This window comes from Crocodylus porosus, unplaced genomic scaffold (genome assembly GCF_001723895.1).
Source record: "Crocodylus porosus isolate Cpor-Errol unplaced genomic scaffold, CroPor_comp1, whole genome shotgun sequence".
NCBI classification, from domain to species: domain Eukaryota; kingdom Metazoa; phylum Chordata; order Crocodylia; family Crocodylidae; genus Crocodylus; species Crocodylus porosus.
This window is the reverse complement of record NW_017728947.1, coordinates 52,554,824-52,579,713: the sequence shown is the minus strand read 5'-3', so window position 1 is coordinate 52,579,713 and position 24,890 is coordinate 52,554,824. Positions and strand designations below refer to the sequence as shown.

General features: G+C 44.9%; 1 protein-coding gene across 3 annotated transcripts in view; it reads right to left on the bottom strand.

The window, feature by feature from the left end:
- The window catches only part of CDAN1 (codanin 1), a 59,084-nt gene that overhangs the window by 3,563 nt on the left and 30,631 nt on the right, over positions 1–24,890 (bottom strand). For all 3 annotated transcript variants that reach the window (XM_019551345.1, XM_019551346.1, XM_019551347.1), the window contains exons 14-27: positions 24,585–24,751; positions 22,369–22,450; positions 21,523–21,612; positions 19,223–19,277; positions 17,874–18,007; positions 16,863–16,966; positions 13,600–13,749; positions 8,995–9,058; positions 6,950–7,028; positions 5,791–5,948; positions 3,359–3,466; positions 2,935–2,998; positions 653–855; positions 184–291 (exon numbers count right to left, since the gene is read on the bottom strand). In XM_019551345.1, the coding sequence (XP_019406890.1) occupies positions 184–291; positions 653–855; positions 2,935–2,998; positions 3,359–3,466; positions 5,791–5,948; positions 6,950–7,028; positions 8,995–9,058; positions 13,600–13,749; positions 16,863–16,966; positions 17,874–18,007; positions 19,223–19,277; positions 21,523–21,612; positions 22,369–22,450; positions 24,585–24,751 (1,566 nt within the window). The remainder of the gene's footprint in view (positions 1–183; positions 292–652; positions 856–2,934; positions 2,999–3,358; positions 3,467–5,790; positions 5,949–6,949; positions 7,029–8,994; positions 9,059–13,599; positions 13,750–16,862; positions 16,967–17,873; positions 18,008–19,222; positions 19,278–21,522; positions 21,613–22,368; positions 22,451–24,584; positions 24,752–24,890) is intronic.

Sequence of the window (24,890 nt, the reverse complement as noted above, 5' to 3'; positions counted from 1 at the left end):
TAGCAGCCATGGATCAGGAACAGTGATAAGTCCCCTTCTGCCCAACCTCCTCTTGTCCTACGCAGAAATTCCGTACAGATAAGAATCCAGACCTGGACCTTTAAAGAGCTATGAAAAAAATATGTAAAACAAGGCTCTCAAACCAAAGTATAGATTCATATTTGCATCTAAGCAGATACTTACTGAGGGCCAAGCAAATTCCTGGAGACTTTGCAAGTAGCTCTCTATCTCTGCATTTCCCATCAGATTGTACTCAACCAGACCATGAAGCATGAACAGGAACAAGTCCCACTGTAACCAGAAATAAAAAAATGTCAAGTTCCCTAGCAAATGCCTTGTTTGCAGCCCTAACCATGCACATTTAGCCCTTTGATCTCTTAGGCTAATTGGCTATTCCGTGGCTTGCTCTGGCACTAGGCTAAATAACCTCTGCGTCACATCTGTCTTCCCCAGACATGAACATCCTCTTGACGATGACACTTGCTGGTCTTTCCTTTTGTCCCTGAAGAAACAAAATGCCAGTTTAACAGCAAGAGTCAAATCTTCCTGGCCTTATTTACACAGGTATTCAGTCGCATTTAAGTCAGAACACCTGCACAAGTATGGCAAGTGAGACTGGGCAGCTGGTTCTGAAGCCCTCAGAAAGCCTCACCTCTCGCTGCTTAGCTTCTGCAACATAGCCAATGTTCTTCTTGCTGAAGATCAGCTGCACTGGAACAAGCATCCCAAAATCTTCCTTCCAGACAGAGAGCAGTGATGTGAGGAGGTTGCAGATGGGATGATTCTTGGATCGCTGTCTTTCAGGGTACTTCTGGGTCTGAAGCTCAAGTCCTCGGATCGGAATGCGGTCTGAAACTAAAACAAGAGAGAGAACTACTTGCTGCAGTTTTGGGCGGACGGAGGCTTTATCAAGATGACGGTAAACTTAACAAGTGCAGTAAGCAAGATGACAGTCTGGTTTAGTAACAGCAATGCAAAAGACAAGGTAAAAACGGTGATGCAGAAACATCATGAAATGCCACGGGCAACCAAGTGGACCTCACTGGTTACACTCAAAATTCTGGGCTTCAAACCTGAACTAGAAGACACTCAGAGATAGAAGAAAAAAAGCAGACCATCTACTTTAGACCAGACACTTAATATTGCTCAGCAGGCTCATTGTCCCCCAAGTTTGGGATAAAAGAGACTAAGGGTGGAAATAGGTAGCCCAGAGCAAAAACAAATGGATTTCCATACTTTTTGTCATGCCACAAAAGCCCGGATTTGTGGCTGCAACAGAAGGTAGTAATAATTTGTGCTGCCGTCTTGCAGCAAATATCTATTTGCTTTGTGGTAGGAGAACACAGGCAGCCTGAAGCGGCTCATTTTCCAGCCGCTCTGGGCAGAGGCTCAAGGGGCCTAAGGCTGTGCAGGATCAGGCCCCTCAAGCCCCAGCACATTACCCATTGTTCTGCCCACTGATGCTGGGGGACAAGCAGTGACACGTTTCATCCAATAACGCTGATCAGCTATGGTGGGACCCATCTCAGCACAAATGATCTGCTTCATTGGGCAATGTTTTTTTCTCACCTAAATGCTGTGAGCTAGGAAAATCTTTAACAGAGTAGGATGCACCTGTCTTTCCTACATAATGGGATTTTTAACATGGCTAAACATGCGCCCATACCAGACACACAGAGCTTCTCTGTAATCTCACAGAAAGGCAAAACTGCATCTTGGCATAAACTTTGCCATATATTGGTTCAGGCTGCATTCAGAAAGGGAAAGACACTTATTCTTAAAGGCTCCAGATGGACGTTAGGGGCACTTACACACATACATGCAGTTTACTCCAACGCACCAGAAATCCAGTGCATTGGAGCATGCTCAATTAATTCAGTTAATTGAGTCTGTGGTGCACATGAATTGATGTGCCTGACACTGTGTCACGTACATTTGTATAAACGGCGAAATGTGCGTCAGCGCTGAGAAAATGACAGCAGCGCGCTTTTGAACTAAAACACCTTGAGATATGATTTAGTTCGCAAGCGCACTGCCACTAGTCTCAGCACTGACTTGCATTTTGCCATTTATACAAATGTGCCCAGCACTGCATAACATACATGTGTACAAATGCCCTGTGACAGGGGTTTTCAACCTTTTTTAATAAGTGTACCTCTGGCAGCCAGACGAGGAGCAGGAAGCGGATGGTGCACGGCTGGATGCGGAGCGGCGGCAGCGTGGGGTGGTGGATGGCAGCGGCCGCTGCATCTGAGGCCCTGCTCTGCATCTGGCCAGCCGGGTGGCACCTGTGCAGCCCACAGAGGGGCACTGCTGCCCTCACCCCGCTTCAGCCCTGCTCCTGGGAGGCGGAGGCATGGGGCGGTGGGTGGAAGCACTCTGTCCCCGCCCACCCATGTGTACCCCCTAGGGCCTTCCCACGTACCCCCAGTTGACAACCCCTGTCCTATCAAACTGGCAGGGATGGTTAGAAGGGGTGAGGGATCTCCAACTAGGTCCATTAACTAAAAAGCATGTGAAGCTCATGAGGTGTAGTGAGACACTATATGCTAACAGTTCACAAGAAGAGAAATCATACTTTGCAATTAACCACTATAATAGTCCCTATTAGCATTGTCCTCTAAACCTGCAGAGACATGAAAGCAGCTACTGACTGTCTTGCAAGAGAGCCATGAAAGTAACCAAGATGTTATATTTATCAGTTTCTGATATCCAGAGACAAGGGTCCCTGAAAGTTCACTGCCCGAGACAAAGAGCAATTGCACAAGAGTGCGCATACACTTAGATTGAACAAAGCAGGTCAAACTGGAATTGAAGGGTGCATTTAAGAGACCTGCGAGAAGTCTCTGCAGATCTACCGGGCTTTGTTACAAGAGGCTCAAAGTTCTGAAGTGAAAGCAGGAAGGGTCCTAAGGGGCATCGCAACAGTCTTACCTAGAAGGGAAGCCAACTCTATGGTACACTTAGCCAGCTGCTGTTCCGAGGTAGGACACATGAACTGAAAGCACAAAACTGATATGTCACCATCTGGAAATCTTCTCATAACCAGCAACTCCCAGCTACTAAGAAAAAAATTTTCATTAAAAAAAATTACAGAAGTGCAAACAGATGACAGCAGAAACTCCACAGCTGCTGACTTGGGCCACAAAAATGTAGGCTTGAGAAGAGATTCTGTATGGAAAGGATTAACCTTGCATTCCCACAGGTCACAAAGATACCCTGAGTCAGAAAATGAAACTTGTCTTTGTTGCATCTGACATCAAATGAATGGTACCCAACATATCCTGCTAAAGCTACACCGGGCTCATTACATCAGCAGGTACAACACTGACTCAAAGTGATGCATTTTTACTTTTACCTTTCTGCATTGAAGTGTTTGACTCAGCTTCTCCAACAAGCACTCCAGATGAGCATAATGAATTGCTTCATCTTCATCCCTTGGTCCCACAGCAACACAGAGAACATCCTAGGGTAAAAGGACAACAGTGACCTCATCCAACACAGGATACTTCTCACTTCAACAGTGATATCAATGACTGTAGAAAAACTGATTTACAAACATTTCTTAAGTCTCACAAAAACAAAGTCATGAAGTTAGAAGCCTCTCCATTTACAGGCAGTGGAAAGGAAGCAGATATATTAAGGTCAGAGTTTTCAAACCTGAGTGCCACTTACATAAAAAGTTTATCAACATCAGAAAGAGCTGCAAGTGAACACTGGGCAATATGGCAAAAGGCTCCCAGCACCCTTGCAAATCGTCACTCAGAGTCAAAAAGTTTAGGCCTAAGTAATTTGCCAAAGGTCACAGAGGGCACTTTTCCACGTGCTCCAGTGCATTGATTAGAACATGTCAGAACAGATTCGATTAGCTAAAGTGTTCCAATCAGAAGAGTTCAACATGCTGCAGCGTCTTGTGTATTCAATGTCCCATGTTTCAAAACAGGCTTTATTTAAAGTGCCCCTACTGCCATTCTGAAATGCAGGACACTGAATACACTGCAGGCTTTTTCATTAGGGCGTCTCCCAAGAACCACTCTAATTAAAACGCACCCCCCCCACCTCCCACCCCGGAGCACGTGTATCGGCACCCAGAGTCGGTCAATAGTACAGCGGGTACACGTCTGACTGCCAGCCCTGGGTTGTTATACTTTCTGCCTTGCCGTTAGACTGAACACACCGTTTTCACAAGGAGTTTCAGACCACATGTAAAAAGCAAGGATGCAACATTAACTGGTTGGTCCCAAGGATCCAGACTTCTCTAATGCTACGCAAGATTATTGCATAATGTCACAGTGATTTTCAAACAGAAGCTGAAACCTGGCATAAAAAAACTATAGGGCAGCACATCACGTAGGAGGCACAGAAAGATCTGTATGATAGAACTTTAAAAGAACTGTCGCACCAAGTAACTCCAATTTCAGCATTATACAATGTAAAGATTTTTAGAAAAGAATTAAGCATTCAGAAAACTTCTCATGATTTTTTTAGAATGTCATTGAAGAAAAACACTGTTTGAAAGGAACACATTCTACTTCAGATTTTGCAATCTAAGTATTGCAGAAATTGTACTACTAAGCAGCAAACTGATGGGAATCACCCCAGACACCCAGCTGTTTCATGTACTTAAATTTCAAACTGGACAATTAAATAAGCAGAAATCATAAAAAGAGAATTTTATAATTACTTCATTTTGACTAAGTTCAGGTGTTGGTGATACAGATTGGTATTAGGGATTTTCATTATTACAGTTGCCAGCAACCTTTGCAAGCTGTGGGATGGAACAACTTGGCTCCTAACATGGTGGCTTCCATGGTGCATCAGTGGCGGGGCCGTCCCCTGCATCCTTGCTGCTTCTGATTCTGTGCCACAGCTGTGGGTGACAGGGAGAGGGGGTTTGGGAGAGCAAAGGCAGCATGGATACAACTTCCAGCTCCTTGGCCCTGCTCTCCACCACCAGCTGAAAGCTGTGCCCACAACACAGCTAGTGGCAGGAGATTAGAGTGCAGGGGGGAAGAAACAGCTGGGGCAAGGGGGCAACTGGGAGTTGCCCATTTCTGGTGCAGCTCCTTGCTGCTTAGCCCCAGTGCAGGCATAAGCAAAGTCTTGGGCTCTGGAGGGTAGATTCAGTGGCTCCATGGGCTGGATCCAACCTGTGGGCTACATGCTGTTGACTCCTGCATTATATGATTTCTAAGAAAACCACACCCTTTCAAGCTTGGGAGAGGAGAGATAGGACCAGGATGCATTTTATATTTGGTTTGAAAAGGAGGCACTCTGGACCCCAGGCCGAAATCATGCTATCCTTCCTCCTCCTTTGCTTGCAATCTTAAATTGAATCAAGTGGGGGAGGCAGGATGGTAAAACTCCACAACAGATCTGCAGGACACAGTTGACTGCAACTCAGAATACATTCCCTTGACACAAGGTAAAACAGAATCCATCTAGCTATGAAGGGCTAACAGGACTAAAGAACAGGAAATATTTATTTTTTTAGTCACTTAAGTCAGCAGATCCAACTGAAGAAAGACACTAGCTCTCACACCCTCCAAGCAAGCAAAGTCATTTGAGGATTCCTTCACCACTTCCATTCTATTTCTTTCTCATATCCTACCAACAAACCACAATATGCGCTATAGTTAAAAGGGCTCCAGGAACCATTAGGCTGATCCCTAAGGAACCACTAGAAGGAAGTGAGCAGCACAGCTACTTTGTTATAACTGTAATAGTTCAGTTTTACTCAAGGTGGGAAGTAAAAAATAAAAGCACCAGGGGACAACGGAGGTTCCATACTTTGATCTCATTGATTATTTCAGAGGGAAATGGAGCATGATGCTGGCATCCTGGAGGGCAGTCCTTCTTCATCTCCTGTGTATCCTCACTAGGTAAGGAAGGACCCTGGATTTTCAGCATTCGACTGAATGTGGTCCTCACTTCCCTTTTGATCAGTGCTGTAAAGCACAAAAAAAAAAGAGAACAGTGGTGGTTAAACTCAGATCTTCTCCCCAGGGAGATGGTTCCCAGACACCAAAGCCTGAAGTATTCCTTCTACAACTTCCTCCACTGAGGGGTACCTCAGGGCCTGTACAAGTAAGGAATGCGAAGTTTAGGCTGACACCTGCACTCCAGGTTCCTACACCTCCTTGTAATTATAAGGGCAAAAATGAAAAGGATACTCCAAGACACAGTATGTTGAATCACTATGTAGCCAATCTCTTAGCCCTTTATCAAAAGACTTCAGCCAGGAGACAAATTAGTACCACTTTGGTACTACTTACATTAGGAACCTGCACCTGCACCTGCTTAACCACCAGTTTTAGAGGATCTATGAACATATTCTGAACCAAGGGAATTTTGTCCCGCATCCAACTAAAGTTAGTTTAACCCACTTTAGCAGCAAAGGCTGTTAGGTATTTGCCACAGTTCAGAATCAGTGGCTTCTAGGAAATTCCAAAAGGCCACCAGTGCACTGTGAGACTAACTGAAAGTATCTGAATCCAATCAGCACTAAGCCCATACAAACTAAAATGGCTCTAATTAAACCAATCTTCAGGGCTGCTGAAAGCAAATCCAATCCACATGGTATTTTGCATATGTTGTTAAGATAACTTGTGTGCATGGACCCAAATTATAAGCATGCTGGGGGGATCCAAGCAGTTCTTAGCATTAAAAATGTCTAGACTGTAGCCTAAACATGATGCTCTTGGAAAAAGTGTCCAATATTGCAGGCACCTGCAACCTTGAAGTAACTTAACAGCCTAAAACACCCTGCAACATCAACCCAAAGCTTGAAAATCAGGCAAGAAAAGAGGAAGTGCATGCCTCTGACAAGTATGCCAGCAAGATCCTGAACTTCACAATACTAGACCAGAGACTTTCCCCTGATCTCAGAAAGGCACCCAACCCCATCCTCAAATGAGGTGCAGTGCTAGTGCAGAAATTACAGACTGACCTGTGATGTTGGTGGAGAGCCAGGTGCATGCCTTTCCAGTAGCCAGCCTCACTGCAATATCCTCTGCGCTGCTCAGGACCTTTGGGATGGAAAACAAGCAGCATTACAGTTAACACCCTTGATGATACTGGGCCAAGACAGACAAGAAAATAAAACTTTCTAGGGAAGCGACTTCATTTCCATAAACAACACTCAGAGTAAGCTCTCATCTCTCCCCATGATCTCAAAGGGAATAGGATCGTGCTCACTGGAAACTAACATCTCAAAATAAAGGGAAAAATTAAGTACTTTTAGCAGCTCCAAGTAAATCCCATTCATTCTGGAAGAATCTGGTACTAGAAAGAGAAGCTTCATTCCAAAAGTTCCAAGACTGAACCAAATCTCAGATGGCTTATTGGGATAAGCCTGTTAGAGGATGTCTGTTTCTGTAGTCCACAACACACAAGGAGTTATGTAGTTAGCATCATATCTGGCCATTTTTGAGTCTCCCTAGCCCACAGGATCAAGTATCAGTCTACAATGGGTTAACTGGGACAGCCTTTGCCATAAGACCAGAGTGAAGATCAGATTTTGCACTTCTGTCGTAGCAAGACACCTCACCTGTTCTGCTACCACATCACTAATTTAATCACATGAATGTCATATAAATTAATTCTAATTAATATATCACTAATTTCAGGGCCTTCTTAACTCTGAAGTCAAAGACAACAGTCACAGAGAAGCAGGGTTGGAAAGGACCTCCAGAGGTCACCTAGTTCAACCCTGCATGAGGCAGGACCATCCCTAACCAAACCATCTTATACAAATCCACCGTCTAACTTATTACTAAAACTACACAGTCAACTCTAACACAACCACAAGACATAACATAATAACCTGCCACAAGTAAAGCAGGTGGACCACCATGGTCAATATCCTGCTGCTGCAAAATTTGTCAAATTATATTTGAGACATCCAAGGAAGAGGGCCACACTACCCACGGCGGAGGAAGGCAAGAACCCCAGATTAGTCTCTACTAATCTGACTGTAGGGCAAAATTCCTTCTCGACTCCAAATATGACAGTTGGTCTTACCTTGAATGGAGGAGCACAGGCAGCAGCAAAAGGGAAAGCAAAAGTCTATTCCAACCCTACATGGAAACTAGCAAAGCCTAGAAGGATGGGAAATATCTACAGTAGAGCATAGGCATAGACGCCTACATCATTCATGACCAATGCTTATCCAGCCTCTTGAATATCTCCAATGATGGAGACTTCACAACTTCTCTAGGCAGTCTATTCTACTGCCTCACTATTGTAATAATGAAGAAGTTTTTCATGATATCCAATCTAAACTTACTTTACTACAACTTTAAGCCCTTGACCTGTGTCCTGGTCTCCGAAGCAAGAGAGAAAAGGTGTTTTTCTCTCTTCTTTATGGCAGCCCTTTAGAAAATTGAGGACTGCTATTGTGTCCTGTCTTAAGTACCTTTTCTGTAAGCTGTATACACCTATTTCCTTCAACTTTTTCTCATGACTTGCCTTCCAAGCTTTTTATCATTATTGTTGACTCTCTCTAACTTTTCCATGTCCTCTTTAAAAGGTAGAGCCCAAAACTGCAAACAGTACTCTAGACGAGTCCTAACCAGTACCAAGTAAAGAACCACTATCACCTCCCAGGTGTTGCATTTCATATTTGTGCTGATACAAAAAACAAAAACCACACACACACTTGCCCTTTTCTTCAGCTACATCACACTGCAGACTCATACTGAGTCTGTGATCTACCAAGACTACCAGATCCTTCTCTGTAGTGCTGCTATCCAGCCAGGTGCCACCCAGTTCATATGTGCAAACAGTAAACTATTTTGCTGTTAACCCATTTTGCAGAAATATGTCAAAATGACCTGATGGGAATAGTGTTCTGAACCCTTCCTCCAGTTCCACATGATTTTAGGTCAGTGTGTCCATAGATCATATCACTGAAGTTTACAAGTGGCAACAATAGATATACAAGGATATTAATCAGGACCTGAAGTCAAGGCCTTTGTTAAACGTGGTACATACAGCTGCAGATGTCTCTTCTGGCAGCAGAACTCTCACAGCTTCAGGACCTTTCTTCCTGCAAAATCTGCAAACAAAAAAGTGGCAAAGAATGTGTACTGCAGTGTCAAGGCTCTACAGTGATAATCAAGGACATTTATTCCTGCACGAACTTCTATATGTTCCATTATGCTTCATTGCCTGGGACAGCATCGCAATGCCAAAACTCAAGATAGGCAAGAACCATGTAAGCAAGACTGAATTCCAAGCAGCTGACCTAACTACTCAAAATTCTTTGTTCCCTTCCCTGAAAAGGGAAAAGTACAAGAAATAGAGCCGAGGCACACTGTTCCACACATCCTGTACAACCCCCTCCCATAAGTAAGTGCAGGGGTGGGCAAAATACAGCCTGCAGCTGGATCTGTCCCGCCAGCTGATTGGATCTGGCTCATGGGCGGGGAACCCGCCATTTAAGTGCATCTGGCCTGATGGGCAGCTGCCCATGCTGCGCTCTGCATGGGGCTGAGTCCTGTCCACTCCCACCTGGGGCAGTGCATGCTACGCTCCCATCCTTCCCCACTGGAGGGCCCCAGCCACGGTCAGCGGGCATAGCTTCTAGGCAAGGCTGCCACTGTTGTAGCTGCCCAGGGACCTGCTAGACATCCCTGGGCTCCAGCAAATCCTCCTCCTCTTCCTGCTGAAGCACTCCAGGCAGCAGGTAGGGAGGGGAAGCTGCAGCGCTGAAGGGAGCGGGGGGCAGGCTCTGCCTGCAGCTCGCTTTGGTCCTGTTCATGAATGGCTGCGTGGGAGAGAACTTGGATGGAGGGGTGGGGTGTGAAGAAGCTCAGCTGCTCACAAAACCCTGCTGGGCAGGCATGGGACAAGCAGGTGGGGTGGAAGCAGCAGGAGCCAGCATGGGCTTGGTTGCAGATCTGCCAGACAGGCATGGGACAGGCAGCAGCAGGAGGAGCCACCAGTGCTGGCTCAGCTGCAACCCAGCTCGGCAGGTGTGAACAGAGACCAAGAGAGCCAGTGATGCCAGGCACAGCTCCCCGCCCCCCACAACTCTTCCTAGGGGGCTTGCCTTGCTGCCCGCTGGTGGCAGCTGCTTTCCTGGCCCTTTGCAGCACACTGCAAGCCAGACAGGCAGCACTGATCCCCTTCCCGCTCCCCACACCTGCAGGGGCTGGGCTCAGCCACATCAGAGTGGGCAGCGGGAAGCTGGGTTGGAAGGGGGAGCCCCCCCAACCACACACACAGTCACAGACCAATGACATGATTGGAATAACAGACTTGGTGGGACAGTTCGCTTGACTGGAGCACTGTCATGGGCAGGTACAAACAATTCAGCAAGGACAGGCAGGGGAGAATAGGAGGAGGAGTCGCAATTTACAAAAAAAAGCCGTATGATTGCTCAGAACTCAAGTATGAAACTGGAAATAAGCCTGTTGAGAGTTTCTGGGTTAAGGTTAGAGGGGACAGCAACAAGGGTGATGTTGTGGTGGGGGTCTGCTATAGACCACCAGACCAGGAGAAGTGGCAGATAAGGCTTTCTTCAAACAGCTAGTGGAAGTTTCCCTGATCACAAGCCCCGGTTCTCATGGGGGACTTCAATCACCCTAAGAGCTGCTGGGAGGACAATACAGCAGTGCGCAGGCAAGCCAGGAATTTTTTGGAGAGTGTTGGAGACAACTTCCAGGTGCAAGTGCTGGAGCAGCCAACTAGGGGCCATGCTCTTCTTGACCTGCTGCTCACAGACAGGAAAGAATTGGTGGGGTATGCAGTAGTAGATGGCAACTCGAGCAGCAGTGACCACAAGATGACTGAGTTCAGGATCCTGAGGAAAGAAAGGATGGAGAGCAGCAGAGTAAGGATGTTGAACTTCAGAAAAGCAGACTTCAACGCACTCAAGGAACTCATGGGCAGGAGAATGGGGGAAGCAACCTTGTGATAGAAAACGCAGAAAAGGCTGAAGTGCTCAATGCCTTATTCACCTCAGTCTTCGCAGGCAAGATCAGCTTCCAGACTACTGCACTGGGCAGCACAGCTTGGGGAGAAGGTGAAAGAACAGGCTAGGGACTATTGAGAAAAGCTGGACATATACAAGTCCAAGGACAGGATAGTATGCACCCAAGGGTGCTTAGGGAGTTGGCTGACGAGATTGCAGAACCAGTGTCCATAATCTTTTAAAACTCATGGCTACCAGAAAAGGTCCTGGATGACTGGAAAAGGGCAAACATAGTACCCATATTTAAGGAAGGGAAAAAAGGCTGCAGAGTACTGTGTGCAGTTTTGGGCTCTACCTTTTAAAGAGGACATGGAAAAGTTAGAGAGAGTCAACAATAATGATAAAAAGCTTGGAAGGCAAGTCATGAGAAAAAGTTGAAGGAAATAGGTGTATACAGCTTACAGAAAAGGTACTTAAGACAGCACACGATAGCAGTCCTCTATTTTCTAAAGGGCTGCCATAAAGAAGAGAGAAAAACACCTTTTCTCTCTTGCTTCGGAGACCAGGACACAGATCAAGGGCTTAAAGTTGTAGTAAAGTAAGTTTAGATTGGATATCATGAAAAACTTCTTCATTATTACAATAGTGAAGCAGTAGAATAGACTGCCTAGAGAAGTTGTGTCAGACTGGTCAGACTCACCTCAGGCCCTGGAAAAATCATGGAGCAGATCCTCAAGGAATTGATTTCTAAGCACTTGGAGGAGAAAAAGGGAATTAGGAACAGTCAGCATGGATTCACCAAGGGCAAGTCATGCCTGACCAACCTGATTGCCTTCAATGATGAGGTGACTGGCTCTGTGGATGCAGGGAGACAGGTGGATGTGGTATACTTTGATTTTAGCAAGGCTTTTGATATTGTCTCCCACAACATTCTTGTAGGGAAGCTAAGGAAGTACAGGCTGGATGAATGCATTGTTAGGCAGGCAGAAAACTGGTTGAAGCATCAGGGTCGGAGGGTAATAATCAATAGCTCAATGTCTGACTGGTAGCTGGTATCCAGTGGAGTGCCACAGGGGTCAGTTTTGTTCAATTTCTTCATTAATGACCTGGAAGATGCCAGAGTGCACCCTCAGTAAGTCTGCAGATAACACCAAGCTGGGGAAGCAGTAGATACACTGGAGGTTAGGGCTAGGATTCAGAGTGACCTGGACAAATTGGAGGATTGGGCCAAAAGAAATCTCATGAGGTTCAACAAGGACAGGTGTAAAGTCCTGCACTCAGGATGGAACAGTCGCATGCACCAGTACCAGCTGGGGGCTGGCTAGCTGGGCAGCAGCTCTGCAGAAAAGGATAGTGGACAATAGCTGAATATGAGCCAGAGGTGTGCCCTTGTTGCCACGAAGGTTAACAACATACTGGGCTGCATTGGTAGGTGTGTTGCCAGCAGGTCAAAAGAAGTGATTATTCCCCTCTATTCAGCACTGGTGAGGCCACATCAGGAGTACTGTGTCCTGTTTTGGGCTCCCCACTACAGAAAGGATGTAGACAAATTGGAGCGTCCAGAGGAGGGCAACAAAAGCAGTGAGGGGGCTGGGGGACACGACTTATGAGGAGAGGCTGAGGGAACTGGGCTTATTTAGTAGAGAAGAGGAGACAGAGGGGATTTAATAGCAACCTTCGACTACCTGAAGGGAGCTTCAAAAGAGGATGGAGCTAGACCGTTCTCAGTGGTGGAAGATTTCATAGGTTTCATAGACACTAGGACTGGAAGGGACCTTGGAAGATCATGGAATCTAGCCCCCTGCCTCAGGGGCAGGAAGTCAGCTGGAGTCATAGGATCTCAGCAAGAAAAACATCCAGGTTCCTCTTGAAGGCATTCAAGGCAGGTGCCTGAACTACCTCTGGCAGCAGGCTATTCCAGACCTTGGGGGCCCAGACAGTAAAGAAGTTCTTCCTTATGTCTAGCCTAAAATGGTCTTGCAGGAGTTTATAACAGAATAAGGAGCAACGGTCTCAAGTTGCAGCAAGGCAAGTTTAGGTTAGATATTAGGAAGAATTATCTCACTAGGAGGGATGTAAAACACTGGAACAGGTTACCCAGAGAGGTGGTGGAAGCACCATCCTTGGAAGATTTCAAGACCTGGCTAGACAAAGCCTTGGCTGGAATGATCTAGTTGGGGCTGGTCCTGCTCTGAGCAAGGGATTGGACAAGATGACCTCCTGAGGTCCTTTCCAACCCTCATTTTCTCTGATTCTATGATCCACATGCCCCCAACATGCTACACCCCCCACGATATACAAGCAAGCCCCCCCTCCAAAAGGGGAACTTCCCTGGGCAAGAGAAGAGACTTCTAGTAGCAAAGGTCAGGGATTAGGGGGCAGAGCACCTGCCACCTGCCAAGGGGAGGGGCTAACCTTGCAGCCCTCCACACCTCACCAAAACTTGTTAAGCGGCCCTCTTACCCATCCCTAAGAGGCATTAGAAAGTCAGCAGGGAAACAGCTTCAGTTACAAATGCAGTTAAGTATCAGTCCTGAGCCAAATCAGAGGCTGGTGTTTGAAAATACTGAAGTGCTTGGTGGCACCTCAGGTGTCACAAGACAAAGCCAGCACAGCACTAAGAATAGCACAGCAAAAAGGAAGATAAGAAATGAATAATTTATGTAGCTTTTCCTTCTTACTCTCTGCCTTTGAGGAAAGCCTGTGCCCCTTCTTCATAAAGCTGAGTGCACATCTCATCCAGCAGTTTGTCATGATTAGTATTGTCCTCCTTCACTTTTTCCTGCAGCATGACCTCTGCCCTTTTGACAAGCTCTGCTACTAAAGTGGCCCTGGAAAAAAAAACCAGTGTGATGGCAGATTGAACAAGTATGAAATACAACCATGCAACCTGTTTTGAACCTCTTCATCCCCATTTTACTTTACAGCATGAAAGAAACAGAACATTTTGGTTAAAAAGAACCAGTCATATGATATTCTGCTAATCTAACTATTCTGCATTGCCAAAGTTTCACTATCCCCAACCCCTTCAAGTTCACTGGAATTCAGTACCATGAAGTGTGCTTGAAGCAAAAACATTAATGAGATTCAAAAGGGACTGGGCTTTTATACCAGTAACAAAAACTTGCAGTTGGATAAGTATGACACATTCTAGGTAGCATATTCAGCCTAGTGTTTCAGGTGTAAAGGCAATCTCTAGTTATTAGCATTTAGGATGAGATTTGTTGCGAGAGACATTATTACACATCTATCTAGAATGCAAGCTTGCTTGTACCAGCATCAGATGCTGGCCACTATCAGAGATACGACACTGGATAAGAGGCTGCAAGTCTGACTTAATACAGACATGCCTATACCCTATGGTTTTAGGTGCATGTAACCCAGAGTGAAAAGGGAAGCAGCTTTCTCCAGAAGAAGATGCTAATAGAAACGCACTTAAAATGCCTTTCTGCCCCAACTTTTTTATTTTTGCTTTAGTAATCCTGAGAAAACTAATGTAGACAGGGCTTCACACAGCCGCGAGCATCTGGCTAACACTAGTATAGCACGCTTGCCTTTCAGAGCTTGGGTTGAGGCCCAGGCTTGAGATTTTCCTGTTTTGATTGGTGGAGCCCATCTACCAATCAGGAGGCAGCAAGAAGAGTTAAGTCATGCCCCTTTCCTGAGGGGAGGGGGAGAAGAGCTCTCCCAGACCTGACTGTAGACTGTAACACTATCAGGCCTGGAAGACTTCAGGGGCAGAGCCCTGGAGAGCATAAAAGGAGCTGCATGCCCAGCACAAAGGGCAGAGGGAAGAGTGGGGTTTAGAATAGCTGAGGAGAGCTGCTCAGCAGGGCAAAGCAGCAGCCCAGAAGCGCCCTTGAAGATTTTCACCGGTGGGGAACAGCGGACGGCTCCAGCAGCTAGGCTCTTGGTGTGCAGCATGGCGCACGGCGTCCAGACCTTGGGAGCTGCATGAGGTGGCTCGGGTCTGCAGCCTCTGGCATGTGGCCAGAGCCAGTGCACGGAGCAGGATCTTTGGAGCACTTGGGCAGTTCAGGTCCCCAACCCCCTACATGATGCTGGGAAGTCAGTGCAGGAGGTGTGGCACGGAGGGTCCAGGAGCAGACCAAGCCCGAGATGACCCAGGCCGCCAACCCATAGCAAAAGGTTGAGTCCAGGGAGCCAGATGGTGCTTGCGCTACTGAGTCAGCAGACAGGGCTGAGCCAGAGGCCCCAAAAGCCCTGCATAGCGGAGCCTGGTTCCAGGGGACAGCAACCCCCGAAGCCCATAAGTGAGAGACCAGCTTGGTGCCGAGGACAAGGGCCACCCTCCAGGCCTGGGAGCTGAGTTGCAGGGAAAAAGGATTCCCACAGGGCAGGGGGAGTCCCCCCGGTTAGTTAAGGGCCCCTGAAAGTGGAGGTCCCACTGGGAGGGTCCTCCTGAAGTTATCAGCTTCCTTGAAGGGATTGGGAAAAAGCCCCAGGGCACTGGGGTTTCCCCTTGGGATTAAGTTTATCTTTGAGGTTCCCGTGCCATCAGTGGTGTGATGTTGTGCCTTATATTTTGTGAACTCACATGTTTGTAAATTAGTAGATGAGTAGAATCCTAGGGTTCTGCTGGGACCCCCTTTTGCTATCAACCCCCTTTTGCTATCATTTTATCTTTTGTTTATTTGTATTTATTTATGGCTTATTTATTGTTCACCTATATTTACCTATAGTTTATCTGCTGGCTATCTATGTTTACTTTGGGGTTTATCTGTTTCAGAACAGATACTTACCTGTGATGTACCTGTATCTGGAGCACTGGAATAAGGTTTTATAGCATTTACCCAGAGGGTATTGTTTATGTTATTTGTTTAGATATTACATACACTATATATCTATATAGTACATATGTTTATATCCATGTTTCTTTTCCTTGTAATAAGTTAATGTAAAATAAATTTGTATATAGTTAAGTCCCCTGACTGTCCTGGCCTGGTTCTTTAGGGACAGAGGGAAACCGAGCAGTTTTCAGTTCCCCTACAGCACACCTGCCAGCTAACAATTCCCTTCAATTGGAGAAGGAGAGTATATACTTGAGTATACCTGGGCTACAGTAGCATTCACATTACTGTTACCACCAAGACTGGTAACAGGAGAGTCAGTTTAATGTAGACAAAGCATTACAATCATGTAGGAATATACCAGCTAACATGGTCTATGTGAAAGGAAATTGAATCATTTCTGACTCCATCAAGCAGGGAGGAAGAAGCTTTAGGGCAGGATCATCTCTGCTTTTTGCAAAGTACCTAGTACAGTGGGGTTCTTGCCCATGAGTGGGACCCCTAGGAGATATAATTTCTGCTAGCTGTGTCTGAAAAGTCTGCCTGAGCTGCTGAACTGTGGTGTCCAGATTTATAAAACCATCTGCCTAGAATCTGAGAATTTAAATGGTGGGAGTTCCAACTCAGTCACCTGGGAAGTACTGTTACCCCTCCCTGTTACATCTACAGACATGGCATCAAGGCAAAATTAAGCAAGTTGTGTTCACAACACAGGACATGGGAGTCACCCAAAACATGTGGCGTAATTCGCTCAAGTTTTGAGATACCTGTAAAGATCTCCACAGTAGGGAGTGAATATCATCTACAGAGGTCAGAGGATGGCGGAAAGGAGACAGCAGCAGCACAGATCTCTAGTGGACAGGCCGTTTTTGTTCTACTTATTACTACTACTACAAATCTCCTTCCAAGACAAATGGCACCATTTTCACAAGCTTAAATGAGAATTCTACAAAGACTAGATTAGTCCAGAGTGACTTAAAGGCTTTAGCATCAATCAAAATTTAGACTGCACAGTCTACTAGGGAGGCCAGAACAATAGTTCCCCAAGCAACTGAAAACCCAAGTCTGGCCTCAAAGGATTAAAACCAGATAGAAGGAAAGCATTTTTCAGAGATGTGTACCCAAGCACTTACTTGATATGCTTAACACAGTTGGATCCCACCCTCTCTGCCACAAATTCCACTGTTCTCCGCAGTGACGGTGGCTGATTGTGGAAGAAGGCCTGTTCCAGCTCTGCCTGTTCAGGAGGAAGAGCAAGAGCTATGAAGAGACCAGGACCCTCTACAGAGATGATCTTCTCTACACAGAAACAAACCTGAAATTTAATTCTGTGTACAATGCACAACAGGGCCAAAGGCCCACAGTTCTGTCTCTACCAAGCATTTTGCTGTTACGACCTTTGGTAATACCTGTAAAATACCTATGCCCGATTTTATGATCACCATTTAGTGCACAGCTTATAGATTTTGTCTTGTAAGAAGGTGTAAAAAAAATAGGTGACTGGTAAAGGAGGAAGAAAGGAATGTGGCTATTTCTCCATTCAGAAAGCAGCACCTTTTCACACCAGGCTACTGTAAGACTTAATGAGCTCCTTTTAATGAGCTGTTCAAAAGGAGTGCTGCTTTTTGAGGTAAAAGATACCCTTTAATTACAGGATGGACACCTCTGCACACTCACAGAATGCTTGTCCTTTCAAGGGACAGTTACAGTGGAATCAGAGCAAAGAGAAAGTCAGTCAGGGCTAAAGAAGACAGAGGAAGAAAAGATATGGATGGGGCAGAAGGAATCATCTGTGGATTCAAGAGTTAAACATATACAAAAGACTCACAGGGATGTGTATTCAGGTTCTCTGCAATTTAGTGAACACACAACATCACAGGATTTAACAGCTAGATAGCAGGGTCAGTCATCCTTCCTCTTCTAGCTGTTAAACAAGAGAACCCCTGCTGTCTATGCCTGTGTTTTATTTTCCATAGTTTCAGGCCATCACTGTGCATCTTGCCATTTTATGAACACTCCCTCCTTTTGTGACTCCACTGTGAAAAGCCATGACTATGCTCAGAGCAGTCTCACCATGTGGTAACAGAGAGCAGGTATTTGTCTTGGGCAAGCAGCCAGCACACTGCCCCTCCCTGTTCACCTACCTGCAGTTTCTGCTGTGTGACAGAAGGTTTGGGTGCCAAGGACTCTGCAGCTGTTGGGGTTATTTTCCTTATAAAGCCACCATTCTTTGCTCCACTGCCTGCCACAAAGGAGGCCAGCACTTTCCGCAGCTCACCTGTAAAAAGAAACAGGTGTGAACAGCCTTTCTGACATACAAAGGCAGAACTACAGGGTAACAGATCCAGACGGGCAGAAAAAGTCAAGTAGTCAAGTAATTAGGTTCCCAGTCTACAGCAGGTTCTGTAAAACCCCAACTTCAGTAAAAGTTGAAAAAAGTAAAAGTTGGGAGCAGGGAGAGACTGCACAATTCCAGCATATCCTAGAGGAAGGCCAGACAAAAGCTTCCTACCCTTGTAGGCAGAAGACGACAGGAAAACAGAAAATTCTTCCTATCACTCAACAGTGACCCATAAAAAGAATTACAAAGCAGTGGCTTTGAAGGTTCCCAGCCTAATCATTCATCAAATGGTGGGATGAAAGTGGCAGCTATGCAAGATCCACCATGGTGGTGGGAGCAGAGAGCTCCAACAGGGCTACAAAGAGAATGCCAGGGGTTGAGCACAGCAAAAAGGATTTCAAGTCCTTCTGCATGAAAGACTCATCAGCAGCTGGAGTCACTGGACTGACGTACAACTTTCTCTACAGCCAGATCCACAAGCACAACACAGCCTCAAGAAGTGAGGCACTTTTCCTTCTGCTTTAAGTATTTGCTTCCAAACTAACCCTAGCTCTTCACATTGGCCAAATGGGCATCCTCCACCACATCAGGTCCTAACGGCCTTTCAGTAACCATCAGTTTGGGGATCAAGCCACCTTCTTCATCCAAACCCTTCCTCCTTTGACACATAGTATAGGGAAGTCTAGCATTCAAGTTTCCTTCCATGGTAGAGAACCACGGTCCCTGTCTCCATGCATATCATTCACGTTGCAAAGGCAGGACAGCCAATCCACAGCCTCCTTCTCCCCTTTCATAGGATCAGAGAAAATTCAGGTTGGAAGGGACCATCCCCAACTATATCATCCTAGCCAAGGCTTTGTCTACCTGGGTCCTAAAAACCTACAAGGATGGAGATGGCACAACTTCTCCAGGTAGCCTGTTCCAGTGCTTTACTACTTTCCTAATGAGAAAATCTTTCCTCATATTTAACCTAAGCTTCCCTTGCTGCAACAAACACCTTTGCAGGTACTTATGTCTTTTTTTTCATTATTTGATTTGTCACCAAGTCAGTGATATGACTGAGGTTCAAAGTGGATGGGGATGGGAAAGAAAAGTGATCCAAGGACTCACAGTACCAAAAAGGGCTGGGATAAACATCTAGAAAATACTCACCAAGATACGGACAGCAGGTATAAAGTAACTGCTGATCCACCAAAGTTGCAGAATCCTGGCAAATGAAGAAAAGGAGGGTTTGAAGGACAGCTGCAAAAGGAACATCATCTTTAGAAGATCAGAAATCTTATGCATCTCACAGATATCTCAAGGCACTTCATCAAAAGAAATAATGCAGCCAAGTTAAATTCCAAATCAAGTGCTTTTGAAGCAAAACAAATTCTAAAACCTAAGGACCCAATTGTGCCTGGAGATGCATGATGAACAGCTCTGCATTTCAGAGACTTGGTATTGCATGACCTTTAGTTATAAACTCCAGACTCAGCTGAGAGTAGATGTCTGTCAAAAGAGAAAAAGAAACCCCAGTACAGGAATGCCACCCTACCACCAATGACTGGGGAAGAGTTGACATGGGAAAGAGGATAAACAGAACATGGCCCACACAAAGAATTACAGCTCCATGGATACTTCTACCATGACTCAGTTAAGCCTTTCAGGACAGAGGACTACTGAGTGATGGGCCCCATTGTTATATCTCAGTCAGAGAACATGGGGATTAAGGGAGAAACTTCAGATTTTTGTCAGTGTAGCTGGTATATATTGAACACATTTCAAAAAGACTGAAGTTCATGACTATTTCCTCCCCACTGCTGGAAAAGCAACTGGCACTTGCTTAATAACAGGATGCACATATATGCTGGCTAGCATGTTCATCCTGATTCTGGGAGAAGGAGCATGCACCTTCTCTAGTGGAAACAACATTAACCCCTAATGCTGTGACAAGTTAGAAGCTCCCTCAAATGCGGGCAAGGGGAGGGAGGAAACCTGCCAAATACAAACCTGTGGAGTATTACTTTCCCTCTGAACGGGTTTTTTTTGTCTTGAAGCTACTGCTCCTTTTATCATGCCCAACAATAAGACCTTGCCCCACTGCCCCGTGAGACTGTCTGCTAACAGGGGAACACAGGAAGATCAGTCATTACCAAAGTACAGGGAGAAGCAGAGTGTGCTGGGGGTAGGGACACAAATGCAGTGTGGCTATGGGTCACTGTCCCTGAGAGGAGGGTAGAGGTGAAACCAATCACTAGGAGGAAATTAGAGGAGGCTACAAGGTGTCAGTATGAGGGTAATGACACTGAAGTCATCACTTTAACTATACCTTACCAAGGAGCTTGTGTGCTGAAGAGAGTTTTTCAGAAAACCTCAATAAAGTCAAATACATCAAGGAGTTCCGGACTAATTTATTTTCCCATACCCTCAGATACTCTGGGTTAAGTGTAGCAAAGGTCCTTTTATAAATCAATCTAAATTCAAGCAGTTTCACCCCAGATGGAACTTGAACCCACAGCCCCTGGTTCCAGAAACCAGTGCCTGAGAATAGGGCTATGATTCAGAATGATCTTGATAAATTAAAGAAATGGTATGAAATGAATCAAATGAAATTCAACATCAAATGGAAAGTCCTGCACTTTGGGCAGAATAACAGCATGTACAAATACAGACTGCAGAATGACCGATTAGGCTACAGTACTGAAAAAAAGGATCTATGGGTTACAGTGAGCCATAAGCTGAACATAAGCCACCGTGTCCTCTTGCTGGAAAAAAGCCAGCAGGCTACTAGGTTGCATTAACAGGAGTGTCACTTGCAAATAAAGGAAAGTGATTCTTCCACTCTATTCAGCGTTGGTGAGACCTCACCTGGAGCAGTGTCCAGTTTTGGGTCCCACAGTTCAAGAAAGATGTGAACAGATTGGAAAGAGTCCAGTAGTGACTAAAAAATCATTAGACAGCAGGGAAGTATGCCTGAAGAAAACTGGATTATTGTTTGGAGAAGAGAAAAAAAAGGAGGGTAACAGACTTCAAATACCTGTAGGGTTGTTATATGGAGGATGAGATAGGAGTTGATCCCCCAAAACAGATTTACTTGAGTTCTTTATATTCTGTTTCTGTTCTGTTCATCACTCCTAGCACTATGAAACAAGCTGTAACTCTGGACTGAGGATATGCTTGCAGCAACACCTCATCTCTGCAAAACACCATCTCATTACAGGTGGTGCATGCTTTTTCCAGTTAGTGTTATTCTGGCAGTGCACCAAGAACCTCTGAGGTCTAGTCTGCAGTGCAGTCTGACTGCTCAAGCAAACTGCGGCTTTATACGGTTTCCATATCCATCACATCTGCACTGAAGACAAATCACTGCATACAGTGCTGCAATCTACAGGCTTCATTTGCCCCGAAATCTTCCTTGCTGGATCCATGAGACTGCAAATATCAAAGCAGTTATTTTCATACCAGCTTACCAAGGCCTGAGCGGATGACATAGCATCCATCATCAACGCGTCCTGTCTGACTTCATTGGTAAAGAACAGCTCCTCTGGGACAGAGGGGATCTGGAACAGAAACCATGAAGAATTATCGTTCCATCAGGTGACTAAAACATCCAACTCAAAAACAGCAGTCAGAGAAAATTTTCCACTTTTAAAAAATTGTAAAGAACATGGCACACTGAGGACCTTCTATTCTCCTATGTCACCCCCACTACCTCAACCCCCGAGGCCACATGTAGCATCTTGCTACATTTCCCAGCCACCCCAGTTTCCCCACACTTGAGTCTTTAATTTATATCTATCTCCAGCAAATTTAAAGAAACAGTCTAATCAAGACATGCTTCTCCCAGGTGAAAATGCACTGAAGTCTCCATCCTCCTCCTATTTTTATTCAGCCAAAGAAGTATTCTGTTGATTAAAGCAAGGCACTGCCACTTTCCTACAGCACTTAATACAGTACATTTTCAGTACAAGACTACTTCCAGCTATAGTGGGAATTAACTGGGAAGTTTTGTCCTTAAGGAAAAACACCTTACGTATAAGGATGAAAGCTATAAGGTTTTACAGAAATTAATTATGGGATGTATTTGACAGTGAAATCTTCTACAAGAGTTCTAAGGGGAAAACATACAGGATGCAGAGCAGGAGTATAACTCAAATTACAGCATGTTTGACACTGTGCAAAGGATTTTGGTTCTTTTTATTTTGTCACATTTTTCTATTTTTACCTCATTTCAAAATTTAATCATTTTTTTTCTACTGAATTCAGTACAGTTGCAGCTTCAGAGCTCAGCCATTTACCATCTCTAGGTATTATACCTGAAAAAGCCAACCCAACACTGCAAGGATCAACAGCTTGTTTAGGAAACTCATCTCCTTATCTTCAGAGGGTACCATGGACCTGCCATACAGAGAAGGTAGTGGAAAACAGAGTTAAACTGCAGCTACTTTATTTTAAAAAGAAATGTCCAGTAACACTCAAACTTCTTTTAAGGTTGTCTATTGTTCTGACTTGTCCTCTAACCAGCCTACTTTAGCCATTATAAATGTGTTTCTCATTCTCTGTGTAGGTGCGCACATGTCTATCTGTATATTGTACTGTGCATTTGAACTGAAGCAGCCAGAGTTGGGTAGCATCTATTTTTCTGGAACAAACAAAATAGGAGTATCTGAGCAATGGGAAAACGTTGTGGAGGGGTTTAATCTCAGGGCTGAATTCTGCAGTTACAAGGGCACAAGCACTTTGCAAGTGATTCGGGAAAATGCATTTTTTTGTAGTGGGGAGGGGTTGATTAAAAAAAAAAAAATGCATCTTTAACCCCTTCAGCTTGGGATGGACTACATTTCAGGTATGTGAGTTTCTTATGGCTTACCATATTTACTCAAATAGAAGACAAAGTTTTTCGCCCCTCATCTTACATTCACTTACAAGGAAGCCTCACTAAATACACTGTATCATTAAACATGTGCTCAGTAATGGAAGCCAACTATGAAGTTGATTAAAATGCAGCTAACACTGAGCGTGACTACAAAACACATGACCCATGTTGGGCAAACTTTTTTTTTTTTTTAATTATGATATATTTTGTGTTCCAAGTCAAATTAGCCAAATCAGTTCCAAATCATATCAATTGAGCAGAACTGAGTTTTTCAAAAAACCATATCAATAGAGCAGGCAGAACTCAATTGTCCTAAACACCATGTATGGCGCTACAACCAGCGAGCATCCTTTGCCACAGGCTCTTACCCTGGGATTTCAGGCATCCTACATGCAGGCCCAAGCCCAGAGGTCTTGGAATTCCGAAGCCACACCAAACATACCAGGTTAGTAGCACAGCTCATCTGAATAAGCTATATGGTAATTATATATGAGCTCAGTCCTCCTCAGTGTGAACTATTTTTTCAGTCATGGTGAGCCACTGTACTGAATACACTTAAACTTCCTCTTCACTCCTACTGAGCTATACCTTTCCTTCCCATTTCCAATGGGTCTGTTTTTTAACCAGCCATAGATATCTGGCAATCATCACTGAACAGGGCCCTTACACAACTTACCAAGAATCTCTCTGTCACCTCCTCTCTCAGTCTGTCATGTATGATTAGCATGGCCCTGCCCTCCAAGAGGTGGAACTAGATCAAGTTGTCCTGTGCCTCATCTATACAAAAATTTCTGGAGCACCCTAGGACTTGTGACAAGAGAACCCGGTTCCAGTCACGAGCAGGGGACAATTAACTCCCACAAAAGATCTATGTGCTATCTGGAGTACAAATGCATACTGGGCAGTACTGAGCTGTGGGGTCACAATGGCATGAAACACTGTCATCTCTGCTGCAGCACAACCCAATGAACTATATGGTAAACCACAAGCCTTTTGGCTTTGAACTAATGTCATTCAGTTTGTACTATATACAAGTAGGTATAGAAATGCTGCTTATTTATGTTTATGGAGTACTGGTGCTAAAAATTGCAGCAGTTTCAAAAGACGTAAACTGCATCAATTCTGAACGAACTAAGTCTATGGGTACCTGTAGTGATTTCCCTATATGCAAGTTACTGCAGGTATGTTTATTTCTAGGTTAGTGCTTTCAAATTTGCTTCTCACTCGCATATGCTCAGGGGCAGCAGGGTCTGACAATAAGGAAGGGAGGAAGGGGCTGCAGAGGGAAGAAGGTGGGGGAAAGGTGCCAGAGGACAAGGGGGATACCTGACCCTCCAGATTTATTTTGTCCTGCTGTAGCAGTGGGAAAGGGACCAATTCAAGGCAAACCTGCAATAATTAGATTCTATACTTGGAAAATTATAAAAAATTATAAACATTCAATATATAGAATCTAGTTATGGGGGGAAGGACATCTAATTCAGAGTCATCTTATATTTCACTAAATACGGTAGCATACAGGCACAAAATTGAGTTTTATAACATTCCCACCTGATGTCCAGCTTCTCATACATTGTCTTGGAAGAAAAGTGGGATGCAGTTAATCCCAAAGAAGACATTCTCAAGAATGATGCAGGTATTCTTTCGTGGGCTTACCTGTATACTTGCAGCAAGAGGGAAAATACTGTCCCATAGTAGTCAAGAAAAGGAGCAACATGATCTACGAGGGAGAGGAACTCCACAATCCAAGGTATAGTGAGGATAGTACGCTGGCCCTGGATAGATCGCTGCAGGAGTTTCAATACATCCAGTACAGGTAGGCTCTTGATGGGCAAAACATTTAAAATCAATTTGAGATATGGAAAGTTGGCTTCCAACTAACTTCAAAAAAAGTTCCACATCTACACTATGGCCTTTCTTTTAACATAATTTAATTCTTTGTCCAGTAAAGTGGTTATGTAC